The sequence below is a fragment of the Culex quinquefasciatus genome, chromosome 2 (assembly GCF_015732765.1).
Source record: "Culex quinquefasciatus strain JHB chromosome 2, VPISU_Cqui_1.0_pri_paternal, whole genome shotgun sequence".
NCBI classification, from domain to species: Eukaryota; Metazoa; Arthropoda; class Insecta; order Diptera; family Culicidae; genus Culex; species Culex quinquefasciatus.
In genome coordinates this window covers 187,866,857-187,892,397 of record NC_051862.1, presented here as the reverse complement: position 1 = coordinate 187,892,397, position 25,541 = coordinate 187,866,857, and the positions used below count along the sequence as shown (strand labels likewise).

The 25,541-nt window shown below is 35.4% G+C and overlaps 1 protein-coding gene across 2 annotated transcripts in view; it reads right to left on the bottom strand.

Annotated features, from left to right (window-relative positions):
* Positions 1–540: 540 nt before the first annotated feature.
* Positions 541–25,541, bottom strand: part of LOC6054497 (protein sax-3) — a 237,769-nt gene continuing 212,768 nt past the window's right edge. For both annotated transcript variants that reach the window (XM_038253608.1, XM_038253609.1), the window contains 3 exons: positions 24,368–24,528; positions 17,058–17,235; positions 541–2,049 (listed from right to left, as the gene is read on the bottom strand). In XM_038253608.1, the coding sequence (XP_038109536.1) occupies positions 1,011–2,049; positions 17,058–17,235; positions 24,368–24,528 (1,378 nt within the window). In that variant the 3' untranslated portion in view covers positions 541–1,010. The remainder of the gene's footprint in view (positions 2,050–17,057; positions 17,236–24,367; positions 24,529–25,541) is intronic.

The window sequence follows — 25,541 nt, the reverse complement described above, 5'->3', positions numbered from 1 at the left end:
ACTGATTTTTTTTACTTTTCGATACTAGTGTTCAACGATGCAAGAATCATCATCAAAAGAAAATCTTTGAACGTTCATCAAGAGAAAAATCCGAAGGGATGTTCCTCTGTTGGATCTCCTCTCTCGCACACGAAAGATCGGTAAAAAGAAGCTTAAAAAATCATCATCATGATTATCCAGCAGAAATTCTTTTTAACTGCACAGCAAAAAAAAGTTGAATTTTGGAAGGTCGAAAATTATGTAGGTTGAATGTTCCCATTTTTTTTTGTCTTTTTTGAGTAATATTACATAAAAAAGGTGTAAAAATGTGAACCTTACGAATATTCATCAAACAATGATGAATATTCATCAATTCCTGATGTAATGTTAAACATTTTTTTCGACACATTTATCTGTCACCATTTCCTGATGAATATTACCATCATTTTTTTTTCTGTGTACTACACTTGCAAGTGTAACGTCACACGTCGAAAAATGACACTTTTTTTCGAATGGACAATGTATGTAAACAAAAAGAATTAAGTAATTTTAAGTGGTGCTGACAAGGAAATTCACAAAAAGTCATCAACGGATTGAAAAAGTTATTTCACATTATTTCCAAATTTCAAAACTAGCACAATTGCGCCAAAATAAAAAAAAAAATCTTTATAATTTTCCCACAGAAAGGCTATCTTGATTCTGTCATAAGATACAGCGTCCTCTAAACTGGTCAAAAACGTGTATTCTGTTTGAAAACCAAATCGACCAGTTTTGAACACGCTGTATCTTTTGACAGAATCAAAATAGCATCATACAGTAAGCACAGTTAGCGTAGGCACAGTTTTCAAAAAAAATCTCTCAATGTTTACCAGAAACAGCAAAGAACCTCATCCACATCCATGACCTCGTCAAAAGCACATCACTCTTACCCCACCATCGGCTCCATCACCATCACAGTCATTAACTACTCTACACGGAAGAACTGACCCTCTCTAAACCAAAGGGATTGCAACACACTAACTTGTCCAACTTTACACGTTGTCCGTTTTGCCAAAGCTGCTCAAATAGTTTTGCGAACTTGCACTATCGTTGCTGCTTCCAGAGCCACTGTTTTGCATTTGTAGCTGCTGCTGCTGCTGATTATCTAAATTATTTGTTTGCCCTCCGACGACCCCACAACCGGGAATTCGACCACCATTATTTTCCACCGGGGACGGCGGCAGCGGGTCCAAAATGTTGCCACTGCTGCCTCCCTTGAACATCGCGGGATGGTGCTGCTGATGCTGGGAGTGTTGCTGGTGATACGGCGAATTATTAATCATGTTGATGTTGTTTGCGGACGAGGCCGCCGTGCTGGGCACCGAGGACCACGTTCCGTCGTACTTGGACTTGATGAACAGGGGCTGCTCGGTGCAACGACCATTATCGCCGAAATTGAGTTTATTATCCTTATTGTAGCCTATTTTGTTGTACTTGGCAGCCGCGGCCGCCGCAGCCGCCGAGGACCGTTTGATGGTGCCGAACAGGGGCGTGTGGGGGACACTTACACTGGTCCCGGCCCCGGAACCTCCCGCCGGAAGCAGATTGCTGCTGCTGTTTGCGCCGTTCAGATTACAGCTCACGCTCGATCCGCCCTGGCTGTGACCGAGGTTGTTCATCATGTCCGCCATCCGGTTCTCGATGATGTTCATTTTCTGACTCTTCATGCTTCCGCCAGCGCCGTACCCGGTCCTTTTACCCTCGCCGGGAACCTGCTGCTGCTGGTGCAGCTGCTGCTGATGCCGTTGCTGATGTTGATTTATGAAATTATTGTAATGACAGCTCGTCGGCGCAGAGTAGACGTTTTTCCCGTCGAACTGGTTCTGGGCAAAGACGGGGACGCCACCCGGTGGGGGGATCGAGGAGGAGGAGGAGGAGGAGGCCTGATTTGCGACGGAACGGCCGACCAGGGTGGTGGACGCGTACGCACCGTAATTGTCGTACGACGGGGAGCCGTGGGGGCCGTGGTCGTTTTTGAACGAGGAGCAGCCGGCGACCTCGGCGTAGTCGGGCATGTTGAGCGGGGAGAGTCTGTGGAAGAAAATAGAAAAGAAACATTTGTTTATCACTATGTAAAAATTATTATTCAATAGTTTTAATAAAAAATTCACATTACACAAAATATCTAAAAAACCATTAAAATTCAGTTTAAAAAAAAACACAGGCACAAAAAAAAAATACATTTTTTTTTTATTTGAATTCATATAGAAGTGTAGAGCGATTCTATACGAAATCGACCGATTTCAACCATTTTTATTTTTGATTTGACTCAAACTTTGTGGGGGCATTCCCTATCTTCAAAGAAGCCATTTTGTGTCATTGGTTCACCCATACAAATCTCCATACAATTTTGGCAGCTTTTCATACAAATATGGTACGTTAATTTTCAAAAATCTGTAACTTTTCAAGGTTTTATTTGATTTATTTGGTGTCTGCGGCAAAGTAGGCAAATATTTTTTTTTAAATAGTGATTTTGGTAAAAAAATTAAATCTCGTACTTAACATTTTTTGACCTCACTTTTTTAATGTTAATTCGAATTTGCAATCGAAAAGTACTTTAGTTTTTTTTTGGATTATGTGCATCGTTTTCAAAATATAGCCATTCATAGTTAAATTTTGTCCAAAAAATTCCGGTCCTTGGATTTTTAAAATAATGTCCTTGATTCTTGAAAATATTTTTTTCGAAAAGTTCAAAAAAATTATTACAGTTTCGTCTTAGAAACATCGAACATTGAACCACTGGTTGCTGAGATACAGCGGATTAAAAGAAAAACAAACAGGAAAATTCTGGAGCAACACGAAAAAACGGCGGATAAGCATTTTGACAGATTGAACTTTTTTGCTATTTCTCAAGCTTCAGGTAACTTTTTCTCAAAATTCAGAGTTTGAAGCAATACATAGCTGGCCTTCCCAGCTTCCGTTTGGGAAATTTCAAAACAGTTGCAGCTGTCAAAATGCTTATGTGCCCTTTTCAAATGTTGCTCCAGAATTGATATTTTTAAATCTCATCCAAACAACCCTCCATTTTCTAATGTCGATATCTCAGCAACTAATGGTCCGATGGTCAATGTAAAAATATGAATTATTCGTGAATTATTTTCCGATCTTTTCGAAAAACATATTTTTTATCCGGACTAACATTTTAAAAGAGCGTTATATTGAATATTTAGCCCTTTTCAATTGTTACTCTTGAATTTTTTTAAATTTCATCGCACTTGATCTTTTTTTGTACAACATGATACACGGGATCCCAGGAAATTTAAAAATGATAATAATATCCTTAAACAAGAAGTTCAAGCTTTATTTCCACAATTTTAAAGTAAAGAGAAACAAAAATGTTAAAGAAATGATCACAGGTATGCTAATAACTTAGAAATATCTATTTTTGGAAAATATTAAATATTTTCCTTCCGCTTAATTTTTTGAGAATATTTCCATAGAATGGGATAGCATTATTCTTCGACATTGAAATACACGTTTTATTTCTATAGTCTTTTCCTATGTTCTAACTAAAATGATCGTTTTTTTATGTCAAACATTTTTCAATCGATTTTTTTCATATAATTTTTGAAAATTCCAGTATTTTTTTTGATTATACTAGCAAGAAAAGAATTAAAGTATTTTTCTTAATTATAAATATCAGCTACGTAGTTGTAATTGAAATATGCAACTTTTGGTACCCAAACATGTATAGGTCATCGCTGAAATTTTAAAGTTATCGCAGTTTTAGTGAAAATGGTCGTTTTTAGTCGATTTCGTTATTCTCCCTTTTTTTGCGCGCGGCGCGTCTAAAAATTCAGTTTTTATTTTCAAAAAATCGTATCTTGGAATATTGAAAACAGACCTTCAGCATTTTTCAATATGTTATGTAAAATTTTTCGAGGAATCCGATAAAAATATTTTCAAACATAGGCTCTTTGGTCCCGAGACCCCCAAAAAGCATATTAAGTTTTCATTTGACCTTTTCAAATGTTAGACTAGATATTTGAAACTTTGAACTATTTTTCCTTAAAAGACTACCTAATACCCCTTCGTTTGCACCCAAGACAGGTAAAATCGGTTGAAATGGAGCGGTGTTATGATTTTTTGAAAAATGTGATTTTTGCAAAAATTGGCGAAAATGGCAATTTTTCGGACCACCCTAACATGGCCAAAAAAATGATCTAATTATTTCGGCTTAGGAAAAAATTGAGCCCAATCGGAGAAGTTGTTTTTTCGAATCGTGCTGTTTTCGTTGGGAATTGCTTTATACTTTTATTTGCATTGAAATATGTGTTTTTTTTCCATTATTCATCTCGATTTTTGGATTCCTTGAAAAACATTTGCAATGTCCTTTTTTCTCTCTCTAAAATTACTGACAAAACTGTAAAAAATTGTTGTAGTCTCTGAAATGTTCAATTTTGCCATCATAACATGAAATGATTGCCATAAATCCACAACGATCCTCGTAAAAAACACTTCCCGGAAAACCCGCTCTCGATTGCGATCATTTACTCGTCACTTGTCCCCGGTCCTGTTCGGGCATTTCCCAACCCAAGCGTCCCACACCGGCAGCAAACCTCCGGTATAATCGGCAACAACACAGTTTCAACGTCGTTAAAGATTTATGGTGTGAGCGGAGCACACACACACAACCCCGCTGGAATCGCCTCAAAAACGCTCATCCGGATCGATCCGGGGCACAAAACTACAAATGACTCGTGGACGATAAAAACATTACAACACCGCCGAGCTGAGCCACGTCCAGTTTTGCTGGCGGACCTCCGCCATTCGAAGGGGATGAACATAAATTATGCTCTCTGCTCCCTTCTTCCCCACGCTGATGGTCCGTCGAAGAACCGGATCCGGAGGAGGATGTGTAGCTCGCAAAGCCAACATCAACATAAAATCGGACAAATGTGGCATGTTCGCTTGACGTGGCCATCGTCCGCCTGGTTGGTCACTTTTTTGATGGACTTTTGCAGCTGCTGTTTCTGCTGGGACTACATAGTAAAATGAGGACATCAAAACCTCACCATGGGAGCGAGGTGCATCGCGTAATCCGGACCGGAGAGTGTCAAATTTATGGACTGGTAATCTGCTTACAGTGGATCACGGTGTGAGAAGGGGGTCGTCACCCATCAAAGTATTGGAGTGCTCAATCAATATTTAGTTTTGAATGGTTTATGAGTGGGGAAAGGGCTTCTTTATGACATTGTAGTTGTTCATCAATTGGGAGAAAAAAATGTAATAAATATGTTACAACATAGCAATTGAGACCATGCACATGGCCTTAACAACACTCAAATCAAACTAATGCAGCCAACTGCTGATTCTGGGTTGAAAAAACACACAAAACTCCCGAACTGGGTCAAACCTCAACATTTCTAAGCTCATTGTTTGTCATTTTACATTTAATGAAAGCTCAACTCTCGCACCTTCACCCCGCCCTCCGAAAAACCACAATTCCATTGCGAAAACCTCTTTGCTTCGCTGAGCCTTCACCACCGGGTAGATATCATAGTGCGGAGCACAAACGGTATTGTCGCCGATAAAAGTTTTCCCACACGGAAATTTTCCAACCCAGCAGAAACGGGGAGAGCAAAACATCATTAGCAAGCATTAGAAGGGAAGCTTTTCGCCACAATTCCGCTGCTGCTGCTCCATTTCCCGCGACCTCAAACAACCACCCCATAATGGTTGGGAAAGTTCAGCTGCACAATTTTCGCCATCATCAGGGCGGAGGGCTTGCCGAGGCAGCGGAACCAATGCGGAACTGTGTTTGAATTTGTTTCGTTATTGTTATTGTGTGCTTTTGGGGGATCAGGGCAAGTCATTATTATCTACTTGTTTTTTTTTCTGCTGTTCTGTTGTTCTGTTGTTCTGTTGTTCTGTTGTTTTGTTGTTCTGGAACCTGAAACATTTTTAAAGAGGCTTTTGAAATTCCTTACCATTTCAACAAACAAAAATTGTCTGTTCAAAACCATGGTCCTCGAGCGATGGAGAAAGTTTCAATTTGTGTTTGCCAAAGTAGACCACTAGAAATTTTCTGAAATTCCATTATTCTATCACACCACAAGAGAAACTTTTGCTAACTATATGTGGTTTCCAGTAACCTACTTAAAAGCTGGTTTGCCTAATGATTTTACAGTTGTTATTTCAAATTTAATGAGCTGGTATGGAATTCGTTTAAGCTTCCAAAATTCTTTCACCTCGAAAGCACTGAAATGTCAAATTTCCACCTAAATTCCATCACCCAAAAAGGTGAAAACGTGTCCCACCAAAGTTTAATCGCCGTCACTTAAAACGAAATTGAAACCCTGCTCCAACCTTAGAGCAAACAAATTGCCGTCTGGCGCAGAGGACATTATCGAAGCTCTTCAAAATAAATCCCGTTCCCGGGAGGTTAGCGACACCTTCATCACTGTCTGGCGAAGCGCCAGAACTTGTAACGTATTAATTTTCTACGCCGTCATATAGAAATAAAGCCATAAAATTTAATTAGCTTTTTATTTGACCATTTGGCGCGGTGTCGGAATATCCAGGCTTCCAAGGAAAATGATGGGGGGCGGATATCCGGAAACGTCTGGGAACAAGGAGTACAAATTACACGTGTGTGTGCAGTTCAAACTCGTTTGGGGAATAAAATAAGGACCTACTTGGGGGGTGTGGTGGCAGCATGGGTTGCGGGGAGGGGCCTCAGACAAAAGTGTTAATTTCGTATGTGTGTAGAGTGGCAATTAATTTTTATGTTTCACATTTAGTACTGGATCGAGAGACTTGCTGGGAAAGGGGGGAGTGAGTGACGGGTAGCTGTTCAGCGTGACGGGGTTGAAGGGGTGGATGGGAGAAGGAGAAAAAGGAGTTTGGTCCCAAGGGTGTGAATTGGCTCAGGGTGGGAAAATACGCGGCTGCGTCATAAACTTTTCAAATTTTAATTTATTCAAAAATATCGCCAAAATTGCTCGTTTAAGTCAATGTTAGTTTTTGCCACTATTTTTTAAAACCTGATAATATTTCTTTTTTTAACCGTAACTCACACTTTGCTTCTGCCATTTTTCAGAATTTTATATTTATTTTGATAATTTTTTTTAGAATGAAATTTTGTCCATGAATTTTGAAAAGGAATTTTCTTATCGATTTGGTGTCTTCAGAAAATCTGTAAACTCAAGATGGAATGTTCAAGAAAGATATCCACGAAAAAAACCGTTTTCATTTGAACTTCTTCTATAAAAAGTTAAGTTTTCATTTTTTTATGTTTCAAAGCAAGACAAAAAGGCACTTTTGCGTTTAGGTTTAGAATGGTATCAGAGCTATTTTTTTTTAAAGTTCATTTTTAAATTCTTAAAAGTACTTTAGTGAAATTTTGATAAAGTGCACCGTTTTCAAGTTAAATCCATTTTCAGGTGACTTTTCTGAAAATTGTCGCAGTTTTTAATTTTTTTAAATTAGTGCAAATGTTTGCCCACCTTAAATTTTTTTTTTTGAAGTGCTGAGAAAATTCTATTTATTTTTCTTTTTTGAACTTGGTGATACGATCTTAGTTGCTGAGATATTGCAATGCAAAGGTTTAAAAACAGGAAAATTGATGTTTTCCAAGTCTCACCCAAACAACCCACCGATCTACAATGTTAAAATAAGAAACATTCGTGAAATTTTCCGATCTGAATGAAGTTGAAAAATGTTTGCGACCAATATTTCGATTTTTTTTTGAAAAAAATCAGTATTGATTCAAAAATTCAATGTTTTTTTGCACAACCTGGAATTTTTTGAAAAGTTGGCATTTGATGTCTCCTAAAACATATCAGAAAATAAAAAAATAAAAATAGTGTTTTTTTTGCAAATCAAGTTTTAGTGACAAAAAGTTAAATTAAAAATCACCAAAAAAAATTTTCAGTGTAGTCCATATCCATACCTACAACATTGCCGAAGACTTCAAATCGGTCAAAAAATTCCTTCAAACGATACAGATTTTTCAATTTTCATACATCATTTTTGTATGGCCAACTGCCAAATTTGTATGGAAAATTATATGGACAAACTAATGATGCAAAATGGCTTATTTGGGCATACCGAAGGCACCAAACAAGTTTCAGTCGGATAAAAAAATACAAAAAAAAATCAAATGACCGAAATCTCAGAGAACTGCTCTCAGTATACAGTATGTAAAAAAAGTATTTACACCCCTTGGGCACTATGCACATTTTGTGATGAAACATGTAAACAATTTTAAGCTTGACAGAAACCAAGTACTACGTTTTTTTCAGAAACTCATGCCAAACATTTTGCTACAAAAAGCTCATGAAAAGATGATTTCTATAAAAAGTCATATAACAAATACTATTACGAAAATAAAAAAGGTGCAAAAAAAGTTTGTACACCTTTCGAAAAATTAACATAAATAATGTTATTTGTTGACAAATCACCATAAATCCAGTCTCCAAATAGGCATCCTTGACTGACTAAAAAAACAATTTGGATTGAATATAAAGTTTTCTAACTACTTAGTATAAAAGTTTATTTTACTCTGGAAATTCTATATAAAACTTATCTAAACTTAATTTTGCAAACTTTTAATTCAACTAAATGTCAATATATTACCATACAATTGCTAAATAAACATTTTGGAGTAGAAATAACACCATTTTGGGGGTATTTGTATCGATAGAATAGATTTTTCGTTGGAATTTCGTACCAACCCGGAATTACGTCGTCGGAAAATCCGCCGGCATCCGAACCATTCCACGATTCACAAGTCAACCTATGTGGAATCGGAAGAGGCTTAAAATTTCCGATCTTTTGATACCCATACATCTAGGTTTTCTTTAAAACCTACGTTTTTAAATACCTATAAATTACTGCGATGTACTTCGAAATTTCATAAAAAAATCTAAATATTTTAAAGCGATCAGAAACATGCTTTATAAGACCGACACCCTTTTAAGCTTGTTATTTTAACTTTCATATTTAGACTAAACATGCAAGGAACGGCATTTTAAGGTCTTAAATAGGCTGTTAACAGGAAGACAATCCATTATTCTTTATTATATTATTTATGTATTTTGGAATAGACTACACTGAAAAAAAAACCAATTCTCGAAATCGTGAATTAAATTCATGAATGCGAGAACCACGAAGGAATATATTCACGTTTATGGTGCAAATGCACCATTCTCATGAATAAATTCCTTCGTGGTTCTCACATTCGTGAACTTAATTCACGATTACGAGAATTGATTTTTTCTGAGTACTATAAGTAAGATAGTTTATTTAAATTAATCTAAGACACAGATTTGATATTTATTATCTACATTATTTACAAATTTTGGATTAAACAGGCTTCAAAACGTTCCCGATTTGCAAAAAATGACGTAATGCATTACCAAGAAAACATTTTTGTGTTCCTTAAAGATACTTTTCAATTTAATTAAATAGTTGACCTTCAAGTGTTACTTCTTTATCAACATTGTTTTTAAAAATTGGACTATTTCTTCAGATAACAATGATAATTCTCATTTGTCATCTCAACTCTGAATCCTAAACAAGCTTCAAAACAAAATTTATAAAAAATCTTCGTCCAATATTATTGAGATTAGCCTATTTTCCAGCTTCCATAAAAAACAACAACAGCAAAGCTGTGCTTAAAAATAGTGTTAATATTGTATACCCGTTACAGATAAAAAAGAAAGCACATTTTGCTCAATGAGCAAAAATGAGCGCGAACGCGAGCGATAAGCATTTTCGCTCATAAAATTTATGAGCAAACATGAGCAGCAGCAAACGTGAGCTAGCTCATGTATTGCTCCTTTTCACGAATTAGCGAAAAATGCTCGCTCATAAGCGAATGAGCGCTCAAAATCGCAACACTGTATATATTTATAACTAAATCGTTTCGATATTTTTTCCTATCCCACATAATTTTTATACAACAAATGATGTGCTTCGTTAATTGCAATTGTTTTCACCTCTCGGCACCACCCTATCTTCAGTCCTCATATTCAACAACCTCAATTGTGTGACTTCACGTTTCGCATGTTTTATTGTGCCCCTTTACAACACCATCACAATTGCTGCTGGTGTTACATTGTCTGACCCAGCCCCTGACAGCAATCAGATCGCCCCACACCACCAGCGTGCGCTCACCGTGTCACGTAATGCAGTTCGTGACAGTGGCCACCACTACAACTGGCGGAGGGGAAAGACAACAAACGTTAAAATCACGACGACGACGACGACGACGAGCCCCTAATGAGTCGCAACCACTTGAATTCCACCAGAGGGTGGGGGGAACTTTGTCACTGATTGCATCGCAGCTTAACTTTACGGCATTGTATCCCCTCTGTGAGCGAAAGAGCTTGTAAGAGCTTTTGTCACGTTCCGGTTTTGATGTTGTTTGTTGACGAGCTTTTCACCAGCTTTTCTTCTACCTCGTTGGTTGCGTGAAGTTTCACGAGCACACAACACGCTCATTCACGCGTCTTCATTTCCTCTGAATGCCCCGGAATGTCCTCCCCGGGATTGTGTTTAAGATTCGCAGGACAAACGTCCGAGGGCACTCGACCAGAACCGAGCTTATCCTTGTAATTAGGACGGCTTTTCGCAAACGCAACTTCCTGTCTGTTTCTGTAGCTTGTGGTGTGTAATGGTGGCTGCTGGAGTAAATTGCTTCCCAAGTTTATCTCCCAGAGTTGGTTGATGAAGACAATCGTCGTTGTCTTCGTCTTTGTAGGTGGTGTAATAATCTATTCTGGCAAATTGACCATATGTCAAGCTAAATTGCACACGAGGATTATGGGGCCATTGTGAGCGGGCGATAAATTGATGGGACACTATGTTACGGAATGTTGTTTGCTTATTTATAGTTTGTTCAGAGTTGAGCAACAATTTAATTTTGTAAAATTTCATGTCAATTGTTTGAACATTCAATCATTATTAAATGCATCAATTCAATTTATATCAATTTATTTAGTTTGAAGCTTTTTGCCTTTCTTACTAAAGAAAGGTATAGGTTTTACTTTAAGCCAGGACGTCATTTCCAGCTTCGTAAATATGTCGATTCAGCATGAATTTTAAACCGAAAAATCGCTAAAAAATCACACTGCATCGATTTTCGACGCTTTATCGATTCACCTTGATAGAACTCGTCTATCTCGAACCCTCGAATTTTGAGAAAATAAATTCCGTGGAGGTCGAGTGATGTTCGTATGTGGTAAAATTTTGCAAAATTTTGTGTCGCGCCGTTCTCAGCTCCCATAAATCCGATTTCGATTCTCCTAAATGCAGATGAAAGCTAGTGTGCTGAACCTGGGCGAGTTGCCGCGCAAATTTCGAAATATCTATCTGTTTTCGGATGCGGCCAGACTTTTCCAGAAAATACACAGTTTTCAAATGAAAATATGGTCCAATTTTTTCATTTTCATATCTTTTATTTATCTCAAAATTGCATTTTCGAGCTCTACAACCTCCCAAATTTTCATCCAGATTCATAATATGGTTCTGGAGTTAGAGCCGTTTGATTGACCTACCATAAGAAACAAAATCCCTAAAAAAAGGTAAAAGCCCACCTGGTGACCTTCGCCAACATTTTTCATTTCTGATTTTATTCGAAATTTCTTGCTACATTCATAGTACAGACCATGAGTGAGCATCTGAAACAAATTCGACATCGATCGGCAATTCAGATCAATTTTTAGAACGATTTACTTTTTGCCTTTCTTACTAAAGAAAGGTATAGGTTTTAAAGCCAGGACGTCATTTCCAGCTTCGTAAATATGTCGATTCAGCATGAATTTTAAACCGAAAAATCGCTAAAAAATCACACTGCATCGATTTTCGACGCTTCGTCGCCAAGTTGTCAAGTTGAGCTTCGAATACTAGCGCGAGAATGCTGGCGCATATGTTTCGGCTCGACTTATACTCGTTCGTAGTAGCTTGTCTACCGATGTTTCCTTCAACATGTAAGATATCGTAGCTTTTCGGTTTCTTTTGCTCTGTCCGTTTTTGCATAACTGTCCAATGTTAATGCAAAAACTTTTTGACATAGGACATTCATCCGGGTACAATCAATTTGTTTCCGTGTGCTCCTAAAATCGCCTTTAAGTAGGCTTCATTTGTCGTGTCGTTTTATTTAACAGAGTTCATTGGATTCCAATAGGAGCTTTCGAAGCTTCTAAGCTTTATATCGTTTTCAAAGTTTTCAATGCTCGCGACGCCAATGGCTATCTACCTAAGGTATTGCGATTGAGTGTGTAGTGGTGCGGTTGTAAAAATATCTATCTCTGACTCTCTCACTTTCGTAGACGCTGAATGGCAAGCTTCCCACTGTGCGGTTAACTCGGTTTTGCTTTGCGCCTGCTTTGTTCGGTTTTTGGGCTCGTACCAAAACTAGAAAACCAAAACCGCGGTGTGTGTCGTCACTTGCGCATTGGAAGCTAAAAATTTGTACGATTAAAAATATTCGATAGGTGAAAATTGCGTTTTCAATTTCTTTTAGAAAACCCATCATTAATAATACCTTGCTTTCATCATAAGATTTTTTGTATCAAGTCGATGTTGTGAATTGAGAGAAGTTATATTCTTTAGTAAGAAAGGCTCTATCTCACCCCTGGTGGGATTAAATCGGGTTTTTTAAACTATGCTTCTTAAATTTACGGTTTACTCATAAATTATTTATATAAACATTTTATATCCATTAAATATTACAACCATTCTCAATAACTCATGTTGATCGAAAAATTGTCACTCGATTATCTACTGACTGGCTGGATGGATTTTGACCATTTTTGTCTCATTCGATCCGTCTTGTGGTCCCGTAAGTCTCTATCTATAAATCATGATGTTTAGTTAAGTAATTAAAAAGTTATGCTAAAAAAACAAATTTGGGTAAAGTTTGCAAGATTGTTAAAAAGGATGATTTTTGTAAGAAGGCATCTTATATATTTTTAGAAACGTATTTGGAAGACCTTTCAAACGAGTTCAAAACATTGAAAATCTGACAACCCTATCAAAAGTTATTAGCATTTGAGTGTTATTTATACACAGTTTTGAGGCCGGATCTCAGATATTTTCTAATCTAATCTAATCTAATCAGACCCTAGCGCAGCCAATCTTTCGAAGGGATCCTGGAGAGTGCCTTAGGTTAGATGACGCCTAGCACTCTTCTTGTCATTTATTAACATTTGCAGTGCGCCATTGCATCGAAATGCATTGAAACATCACAAGCGTTAAAGCGGCCAGGCCTACTGCGTAAAGCCGTATCGCAGAGATGACTCGTAATTGGGTTGAGTTTGAGCACTGAGTGTTCGAACAACAACACAATTCTGAATCGACAGGAGGAAGAAGCGTGGGACACACCACCATACGCTCCGAGATTTGATTGTATTCGTTGGGAGCACCATGCTAAGAAGGTTTGGTACTCCGGGACCCTCTGGGATGGGACATTGTATTTCCACGAATGCCCTGGACACTATTTGCCGTGGTTAAAGCGCCACAACTCGCTCTCTGTAACAGTATTTCTAATTCCAGTCCACGCTCACCAAGTCGTCATGGCCTAGTGGTTAGCATTTTTGCTTACCAATCCAAAGGACGGGGGATCGAACCCCGCCTCGAGCGACTTTGATTTTTCGTTCATATTCATCATTTCAAATTCATGTGTTCTTAACTTTCTCGTTGGGGAGCAGATGGGCATCGAACCCAGAACCATTCGCTTACAAAGCGAACACCGTAACCAGTCAGCCACGACCGCTCCTGAGGCCGGATCTCAGATATTTTGATGAAAAAGTCAAACCAGATGGATCCAAATCAAAAGTGTTCAAATTTTGCCCACAATTTTTGGTAGAATTTCATGGCTGAACTATATTTTCAAAAGAATTTTAAATTGAAATTTATTTAAATATTTTTATTTGAATAAATTTAAATAAAATCTTAAAACCTTCGACAAAATTTACATAACCTCTTAAAAATATAAATTTCTTTATGCCATCTGTGTACAAATTTAACTTGATTTATTAGGAATGTCTCAAACAATTATACAAATGTACGCTGTAGGTTAAGCTTTAAAATCATCTGAACAGGCGATGCTCGTCGTCTAAAATTAGTAAATGCATGAATTTTTAAAATTACATATTCATTTTATGAAATTGCAGTTTTCTTTAAAAAAAATAAATCAAATACCCTGGTATCATTGACTTTTTTAAAACATTCAAATTTAGCTGGTCGTTGCAATTTTCTTTTTTTTTTTTAATTCTTCAACACAAAAATACAAAAAAAAAATCAAAGAGGCATGATAAAATTAATTTGGATGCAAATCTTCTATACAAAAAATCACTTTTGGCAAATATTTTAAAAACACAAAAATTTAAACATTGTAGAGAAATATGATTTCTTGACCCATTCTGGGATTCTGTTAATGATTAAAAATATTCGAAGCAATTTTCATTTTAATTTTGATCAATTTGCTTTTTTAACCTTTTTCAAACGAAACTGTATCACTGAAACATTGTTTTGAGAAAAAAATACATAATTACTTGCTCACTCATGTATTTAAAAATCATTTTTATCACGTTCCTCCAGGATAAACAGTAAAAACTGATTAAAATTTAAATTTAGTGTGTTTCTGTACATTTGATACAACAATCCAGGTTTTTTCATATAGATATTTTAAATCTTTATATTTGAATTGAAAATATCAATATTGAAATGATAAGAATAAATTCAAACATAAAGAATGTTCGAAATTGAAAAAAATAATAATAATAATACAGAAGCACACGGTGTGTTTCTTAGAACAAACTTAAGATAAAAAATCGGCAAGTCTGATATTTGGCACCATGAAATTAGGGCTCTTTTCCAACATTTTGCGGGGTCCGGCGAAATATATCTTAGGGGGCCTGGATCATCTTTTTTTGAAGATTTTTTTTTTCGATTTTATAGGATTTTTTTAAGAAACGTTGACTGAAATCGATGGGTTCATATTCATAAAATTTCTTATTGATGTGCCTCTGGCGACGCTAAATTACATATTTTACCTCAAATCAAAAGTTTCCAACCCAAATTTACCAGATTTCTAGCTTTCTTTGAAACAACCCCAAAATCCAAGCTGGAAACCTCAAAACGACCGAATAAAAATCTTTTCTGTGTACAATTTGTCATAAAAACAGCAACAGATTGCCCAGATACAAATTAGAGCTTAAACCATTGCTAAACTTAGAGCAGGCCTGCCCAACGTACGGCCCGTGGGCCGTATCCGGCCCGTGAAGCTATTTCATCCGGTCCGCGACTGCATTTCAAAATAGTTCTATCAATGGCCCTTAAGGCAGTTAATGAAATATTCGATAAGTAAATTTAGAGTCTAGATTTGAAAAATAAGCTTAAGATCAAATTTTCACATATTTTCACAAAAAAATAATTGAGAAAATTTAACAGTTATTTTCTGCTTTAGCAATGTTTTTATTTCAAATTCAAACATTCTTTATGTTTGAATTTAGTTTTAAATCATTTCTATATTGGTGTTTTCATAATCAATAATTAAATTGAAAACTAGGAAAAGAAAGCATAAATATCAATTTCGTTAAATTGTTAAATGAACGATAACACACTTGATTGTTGTACAGAATAATTCTAATATTGTTTTTCTTACAATTTTGAATGAGTTTACATTAAATTTAAGTTTTTCGGTCCTGAGCTATTTTATTCACATTGATTTTTAAATTTTGTGTTTGTTTCAAATCATTTTATAATATTTTGTAAGATACTTGCACAAAATTGCACAATACAGCAAAAAGTGTTTTTTTTTGTAAAGAAGTTTTGGATCCAAATTTTGTTCAAATAAATTCTACTTATTATTTAATTTTAATTTTAATTTTAAAAGTTATCTTTGTTTTTCTTTCTTATTATCCAGATAAATGAATCTTATTTGCAATACTTATTTTTTTCGATTATTTTTAAATGATCTGATGAATATAATGTTATGATTTTTTTTGCATTTTCAACTTTTATCAAACTTTAGTTCCGGCCCGCCACTGCTTCAGAAAAATCAGATCCGGCCCACATGGCCAAAAGGTTGGCCCCCCCTGACTTAGAGTATTTAATTTAAAAGCTATTTATTACCAAAAAGGTTCCCAACATTATTTTTTCAATCCTCTGCCAAACAACACTAAAATATTGTAAGACATTTTCGTATCAATCACATTGTGGAGAACAGTTTTCTGAATAATTTCCATAAAAAAGTATCAATTTTGGTTCAATATAAGCAGAGATATACCCAATTTCGTAAAATAAAAAGTGACTTTCTTCAAAATTTGTGGATTTGATTCCCATTCAAAGATGAACACTGCCTACTATGATATTTTTAAATTTTAAGGATGAAAACATTTTGCTGAATAATAATACTTATATAAATTTTGATGAAATTTATTGAAATTATGTTATTAGAATCATAAAAACTCAATGAAAGTCACTTTTCTATTTTACGAAATTGGGCATATCTCTGCTTATATTGAACCAAAATTGATACTTTTTTATAGAAATTGTTCAGAAAACTGTTCTCTACAATGTGATTGATTTGAAAATGTTTTAAAATATTTAAGTGTTGTATGGCAGAGGATTGAAAAAATAATGTGGGAACCTTTTGGGTAATAAATATCTTTTAATTAAATACTCTAAGTTTAGCATAGGTTTAAGCTCGAATTTGTATCTGGACAATCTGTCCTTCCACCCTCTTCAAAATAGGTCCAAAAAATCGGAAAGCAATTTTTTTAATATATTTTTTTTATGAAAATATAGGTTTATTCAACAGAAAACAACCTAAAATGCATTTTCTGCATTGATAATCATATTAAGCAAGTTTGGCTTCATTTTTCTCTCCTCCTCGACTTTGATCAGACTCGAGGGACTTCAAAAATAATTGCAACAGCCTTATAGGCATTTTCAGCTTGTTTTTTTTTCTATAATTTTGTTTAACTTTGAAAAAAGTTTTATTGAACAAGGGGAGTCAATATTAAGGAATCACAACATGAGTATGAAAAAAATCAGCTAAATAAATAACAGAATGCTATACATACCTCTCATAATCCGGCAGCGGCAGCGTCGGTGCGTTCGACACCGCCGCGTAGTCCGTGATGGCTTCCTTGGTGATTTCGGACGCCTGACGCCAAACGCCACCGCCGGGGTCGATCCAGACGCCGTTCGGGTTCAGCGGAAGCGTCGGAAATTTGCGGACCGTTCCGATGGCGTGATTTCCTGTTTGAAGAAAAAATGTAAAAAAAAGTTAGATTTTTTTGTAGAACGTTTATTGCGCGCGTAAACATTTCAATCATCGATAGTTAGTCTCTACGTTGATGTGTTGTTTCAGCAAATAAAAAATCTGCCGTTCCAGGAAATGCACTTTTAGGAAAGTCGAAAAAGCCTGTAGGAAAATTCATTTGCGTCACTTCCATGTCAACCTGGAAAAACAGAATGTGCATGTTGACGTCGTCGTGCTATCTTGTCGATCTTTAATGTTGAATAAACAAAAACGAGAGCACGCAATGTAAACAAAATCTCTTTGGCCTTTTGTCGCATTTACATCAATTTTCAGGGAGTGACAAGATAGCACGATAAGGTTGAAACTACTTTTATATGAAAAGTGACAAAAATTTTCGGAGCTTTTTTGGTTTTGATTGAATATCTTAGGATTGAAATCGAGTTTTGGGGATCTGTGAAGGTCAAAAGATGTGGCATTGTGAGATGCACAAAATGGCGTTCTTAACTCAATTTGGCCCAAAATGCACGTACGACAAGTTAGCACGACGGCGACGATGTGACGATCGATAGATACACAGCGATGTTTTTTTTAAAATGATTTTGCAAAACATAAGTTTCATTGAAAAGCTTTATAAACAAATAAAAAACAACACACACAATTTAAGAGAAGTGCATTTTTTCAATTTTCAGCTTGGAAGAAGGCTGCTAAGTATTTCGATTGTTAATTTGTTTAATTTCAGTTACGAATATTTTGGTGTTTTTTTTTTTGTTAGTAAGTTAAACAGAGACAGCACTCATTTTAACCTCTCCTCATTCCACAATTTCCATAAGCATCACATCCACTCCCAGCTAGCAAGCCAACTAATTAATATTCATACCTCCCCCAAACGTGGCTGAAATAGAGTTTCCCTGACAGTAAGTGTAGAAATAAAACCGTCAAAACAGGTTTACGAATGTTGTTTCCCACCCGCTAACCCAAGTTCTTCACCCCGTTAGTCCGGTGTAGTCCATTTCCGGCCAAGTGCGCGCAGCATAAATTCTACGGAGGCCATCATAAATCCTCCTCCCCCCTGGGCGTCGAGGCCACTCAACTCCTCTGGTCAGGGGTGGACATTAGAAGCGAAATAAAGCGCTTTTCCCTCTTTTTCGCCGCTGTCCCCAAAGTTCTTTCCTGCTAAAAAGCGCCCATAAAAGGAAGCACAAAAGACCGGGCATAACTTTTTGAAAGAGAGTGGGACAACAGCAAAAAAGGAAATGTACAAATAGCGAAAATATGAAAAAAGCTCCGCGGGAAAACAAGGGTTGAGCATGTTTATGTGCCAGAGTGTGTGCTGCGACTTGGGTAATATCATAATTTTAATCCTCGTACATATTCTGGTTGTGCTGAGTTGGCAGAGCCCAACAAAAAAGTGGTGCGCGCCGAGCACTTTCCAGCGCTAACACAAAACACTAACGTGAAATATACGTTTATGAAAATGATGTGAAAACTGACGGGGTTTTTCATTGCCTCCACTTTTTTTTCTCTCGTGTGAGGATGGAAAATCTGACGGTTTGAGTGGATTTTGGAGCGCGCTCGTTTCACAGCTTAAGGGCGGAGAGAGAGGGCCCCGCCGGGTAAAGTGCAGAAGAAACATTTGGACGTACATGAATGTTTGCTTGTTTGCTATTTTGCTGAAGTGTCAAGACAGATGAAGTACGGCACAGCGTGGAGCTGGTACATTCGTTTGAAATAACGAGCATTTTTAAATTTTTATGTATGCTGATGTTTATGGTGCATAGAATGAATTTACAAGTTTGAAACATTAAATTACAGTGAAATTTTTTTATGTTGGCATTTAAAAATACAAATAATAATAAATCAAACTTTAGGGAGATGTATGAATTTTTTTTATAAAAATATTTTCCAATTCAAGCTGTGTTTATTTTTCATCATTACTTTACTTCACAGTTTTTGAATGATTGCCAAAACTACCACAATCAAAATTTTCAATCATTCAAATATTCCCAAAATTAAATTATCATTAGAAATATTAAGAGGAACATACAAAAGATGCAAAACTCGATAATAATTAGTTATCATTGATTGAAAACTACAATTCTTGCAGGAATTTTTTTTTCGAAAACTTAAGTCTTAGAGGATTTTTCAAAAATCAAACTAATATTTTTTTATTAAAATGAACTGTTGAATAGCGTGGTTCACGTTTCTATGAAAAAGACAAAAGTTGTTATTTTGTCTTGCATCAACCGGAATTTCGTTCTTTTATGTCCCCAGAAGCACTCCTGAAAATTTGAGCCCATTTGGTAAGGTCTAGGAGCTCCAGTTTTAATTTGAAATTTATATGGGATTTTGATTTATTTTCCATGGGAAACTATCTTTTTTTACATTGTATTAGGATTTTTTTTATAAATCGATGAAATGACTTGATTCCTATAGTAGGAGATAGGTTTTGAACTGGGGAACAACTTTGTAGAACATACCAACATGCTAGGAAGTGACCCTTTAAAGATACAGATACTTTTAGATGGTGGCTTTTGAAGGGGCTTTACTGTGTGGGGTGAAACGTATCTGTATCTGTATCTTTAAAGGGTCACTTCCTAGCATGTTGGTATGTTCTACAAAGTTGTTCCCCAGTTCAAAACCTATCTCCTACTATAGGAATCAAGTCATTTCATCGATTTATAAAAAAAATCCTAATACAATGTAAAAAAAGATAGTTTCCCATGGAAAATAAATCAAAATCCCATATAAATTTCAAATTAAAACTGGAGCTCCTAGACCTTACCAAATGGGCTCAAATTTTCAGGAGTGCTTCTGGGGACATAAAAGAACGAAATTCCGGTTGATGCAAGACAAAATAACAACTTTTGTCTTTTTCATAGAAACGTGAACCACGCTACTGTTGAACTTCAAAAAGAGTTGCTCATCTCTTAGTGGTGCTCCGGTGCATCACTCCAAATTCATTTTTTATGTTTGGTAGTAAAAGTTAAACATTTCCTGCATTATTATACAATTAGTTTTAGTAAATAGATCGGGGCAGAGGGTTAGAGGGTTAATGTTTTAAATTAAGCTATAAAAAACTTGCAATTTTTTACAAAGTTGTGAACTTTTAATTAACCATTTATTTTTACAAAACCATTGATATGGTTTCAATGTACAACAGCTGTTCATTGCGGAACCAAAACAAATCAACTGCGCACTGTAAAAAAGTACATAATCTTCTGGCATTAAATGAAAACTGTTTATTTTTTTCATGTAAAAGGTGATTATTTCTCAATTTATTCGTAAAACAAAATACTAAAGTTGTGATCCTTGAGAACACATTTAAAGTTGTACTTTTATTACACACTTTGCACCAAATTCTCCACCCTTGCAAATAATATCTGCAAACCAAATATTTGCACATTTAAAATCCTACCCCTGCTGTAGTTTGAGGTGTGCACTTTTGTATAGAGCTTTCCACAAAATCGCTGAAACTGTGTATTTTGACTTTTACCACAGTCAATCACAATTTATGTTATGATAAAATCAAATATTAATAGAAAAACATTTTTGTTTTTTATGTGCACAGTTTGCGCGTGACATTAATCTCAACCCCCAAGATGGCTGCCTTCAGCATCCCCCTGGTATTATTGGAATGTTTTACAACTGATAAGGTTAGTCTAAAATCATTATTTTTAAAACATGTACTGGAGTAGGCTACATAAGCAGGGTTGCCAGGTTTTTAATTATTTTTTTGCAATTCCGTCGTGAAACTATTTACTTTTCCTGTCATTCTTGAACGACGAAATAGCCTACTTTTCTGTACCAAAAATAACAGAATCGAATAGCAACACTTTTCAAAATAAATGCTGAAAAGTTCTACTTTTCAGCACTCAAATGGGTGCTGAAAAGTTGAACTTTTCAGCACTTGTTTCGAAAAGTAACACTTTTCAAAAAAATTTTGATTTAAACGATTTATTGATAAAATACATGAAAATTTGACATAAAAGTTCACTCAGTGTGTGTTTTTTGGAATTGCAAAAAATGTTGTATGGAACTCGTTGCAAAACATGATTTTTTCAGCACTCTTCGTATTTATCCAACTCGGTGAACCTCGTTGGATAAATGTACGACTCGTGCTGAAAAAATCCTCTTTTTGCACCTTGTTGCATAAACTACTATTAAACAAAATCAACATTCTCATCACAAAATTTCTTTGTTTTGGAAAATTTAATATTTTTGAATTTCAAATTAAACTTTCTAAAACACACACTCGACCAATACGATTTTGTCAAACAAAATTAACACTGTTCATTCTCTCCCAACCGTAACTGGTGCATTTTGCATGATTTTTCTAGATTTTTTATCGGCGTTTTTTTTTCAGTTTTGACCAAGTAACCCTGCACACAAGGTTCATGCACTATTTTTAAAAATAAGTTTTTTCAAAAGTGTTTGAATAAATAGTTACTTTTAAAAATCTAATTTTAAATCTCAGAGTGACTTGATAGTCATAGTTTTTCTTGTTAAATCAGTTCAAATGTTTTTTTCATGTCTTTAGATTGCTTTTATAATTTTTGAGATAAAATATCAATGTTTTTATTTAATTAATACTTTATATCAAAAACCTTTATAAATTTTGGGCAAATCTTTCGATATGTCAAAATTTTGCCTGAATTACCTTGAAACTTGTTTTGTTTTAAAATAATAGATTCAAACTAAATGTTATGCACAAACTTAAAATAAATATATATTTTACATAAAATTTGTGCTACTAAATTCAGAGAAGTTAAGTTAATAAAATTTATTTAGTTGCAGTTAAGTGCACATTTTTCAAATGGAAAATTAATTTAAACCATACTATTTAGGGACCATCCATAAACCACGTGGACACTTTAGGGGGTATGGCGATTGTCCACGCTCCATACAAAAAAGATTTTTTTTGTATGGACAATTGTCCACGAAGGGGGGGGGGGTTCGAGATTCCCAAAAAAGTGTCCACGTGGTTTATGGATGGTCCCTTATCAATTTGACATAATTAATTAAATTTACTCACTTTGAGGCAGTGTCTATCAAAGTCACCTTCACAGAAAAAAATGTTGGTAGTCAGTGCACTCATAGTTTCGACTTTGTTTGTGATATGTGACAGACCACTCCAATCGTCTTCACCACGACAAACTGATTTTGACATTCTACTTTCGTTCGTTTCACACACAAACGAATGAGTGCTACGCAAAGCCACACTCACACAGTCATTGACTTCCCTCTAGAAATAAAATCGCTCAGAGAACGGTCGTTTAACATTCTACCGAGATTCCGATCATCTCTCCCATGATCACATTCAAATGATTTCACCACGCAGCTGACGTTTTAAAAGAGAGATTTAAAACGAGAGAAAGAGCACGTGGTCTCGTTTGGGCGGCTGCTTGAGTGGTGCTCATTTTCCGTTCGTTTCGTCTTTGTGTTTACGTTCACCGACCGTCGACAAGCAATGACGATCATGATAGACGCTGTGTGTCAGCAAACAAAGTTCATTTTTAGATAAAATTTCTAAAAAAGAGTTTACATTCAACCAACAAAAATTTCAACTTTCCGAAATTCAACGTTTTCGTTATGTGATTTTACATTTTTCAAAAAACCCTATTAAAATAATAATTTTCAGCAAAACATAGATGAAAAAGTAGAATTTTGGAAGGTTGAAAACATCGCTGGAGGGATATTACCACTTTTTTTAATTAATTTTACCTTAAAAAATGTAAAAATATGAATATCAACGGAAACTGATGACAATTTCACCAGTTTATGATATACAAATACACATTTGTTTGCATAAAATCTGTTACCATTCGAAGATGTTTTATCGAACATTTAAATTTTTTCGAGGTATTTTTTACAACTTTTTGTTTAAACGTACATTAACATTGTGTGACCCAGCATGCCTTAAAAAAATAAAAGCATGAGAAAAGTCTTACAAGTTGAGTAATATTTGAAAAATAAATTAAAATCCTATCAATATCACCCCAGTTTACGATGCTTAAAAATATTATTTCGTTTTGTTTTTTAAGGTTATTATGCATTTTTTAAAATATCGAATGTACGTTTTATTTGATTTTCATACCCTTGATTTAAGAATTAATATGGAATTTCTTCAATCGGCCTCTATTATTTTTTCAACTAATCCGTCCTTCTCAAAAACAACAATCGCAACACTCTCTCATTTTGTAATTGAAATGTTATTTTCGTCTGCTCGAGTGAAATCATTCCCAAACTCCACTTCACCAAATGAATCCTTTTCTGGTCTATATTTCAGTATCTCTTTCTCTGACTTGTGCTTCGTGCATTGTTGTAACAGATTACATAACCACTTCATTTAATCTGATTGTCCGCAATAGCACTCCACCTAGAATTTAAATTAAATTCAAACAAAGGAACAAATTTACAACCCTTCCGAATCCTCTTCCAACAAACACGTCGTGCATTGCAAGTTTGTCAAAGCCAGGCGGAAAAAAGCTCGTAAAAGTAAAATTGAATAATCACATTCCCTGCTGACGGATCGCATTCGGAACATTCCCGAATCCTGTGCTGGAAAAGCACTTGAAGAACAAAAAGTTGAAGAGTTTTTCTTCCTTTTCTCAACTTTCTCCTGCTTGTTCCACACACACGCTACTCGAGTGCATGAGTGACGAAATGTTTTAAAACTCTTGACAGTCAGGGAGGAAAAAAAGAAGACGTCAGGAAGGACAAACGAAGTGGCATCACCGCCCAGAAAAAGCACACACAATTATTGAAACACAAGAAAAGAAAACATTGTTTAAATTGAATGAAAACAGGGAAGCGAAATTCAATTTTCCCGGTGTTGCTCGTTTTGCTTCCAACTGGCGTTGGCACACAAATGTGAGTGTCTTTGAAGGAGGAGAGGATAGAGTGGAAAACCAACATCACATGTGTCATTTGGAGGGGGAGTTTTGATTTTGTCCCCGGACTTCTGTGAGTAATGGAGAAGCTTTTGTTGGATGAGGGATAAAAGAGCAACTATTTTGTGCTTTTTGCACTTTCCTGGAACGGTGGATTTAAATTATATTTTTCTCGAAAAGTTCCCCCTTTTAACACACCGTGCACGTCATTGCAATTTATTCAACGGTCGGTACTTACCGTGCATGCTGTTCAGCGAGCTGTGCTTCATAAACTGTATCCGCCGGAAGATCACCGTGGCCCCGAACAGGAACACGATGATGGCGATGATGGAACCGAGCAGGATAATGAACCACGTTTGCGTCAGGATATCGTGCGAGTAGTCGTGATTTATTGGATACCTGTTTGGGGGGAGGAGAGAGGAGGAACACAAAGTGAAATGAGTAAGGAACGCTTTATTTTCAATGAACGCAGTTTATTAAATGAGATTTGCTGAAGTGACTTTTTTAGAGAGGTTTAGTTTTTGGTTTTCGAAAGACTTTAAAAAAATCAACATAATTGTTCTTAAATCTTCTTGCCTTCCTCTTTGAAAATTTCTTTAGAAATCAACTAAAAAAACAATTTGCAAGCCTTTTCAAAAATATTTAAAATTGTGTTAACTTTTCTTTTCCAGTATCCACCTTGAAGAGACGAATGCACAAAAGTGTATAGTCTCTAAAATCACAATAAAAAAACAAATCAACAAAACCTACACCAAAACAAAATATACCAAATACCAAATACCAAATACCAAATACCAAATACCAAATACCAAATACCAAATACCAAATACCAAATACCAAATACCAAATACCAAATACCAAATACCAAATACCAAATACCAAATACCAAATACCAAATACCAAATACCAAATACCAAATACCAAATACCAAATAATTAAATACCAAATACCAAATACCAAATACCAAATACCAAATACCAAATACTAAATACCAAATACCAAATACCAAATACCAAATACCAAATACCAAATACTAAATACCAAATACCAAATAACCAAATACCAAATACCAAATACCAAATACCAAATACCAAATACCAAATACCAAATAACCAAATACCAAATACCAAATACCAAATAATAAATACCAAATACCAAATACCAAATAATTAAATACTAAATACCAAATACCAAATACCAAATACCAAATAATTAAATACCAAATACCAAATACCAAATATTAAATAATTAAATACCAAATACCAAATACCAATACCAAATACTAAATACCAAATACCAAATACCAAATACCAAATACCAAATACCAAATACCAAATACCAACAAATACCAAATACCAAATAATTAAATACCAAATACCAAATACCAAATACCAAATACCAAATACCAAATA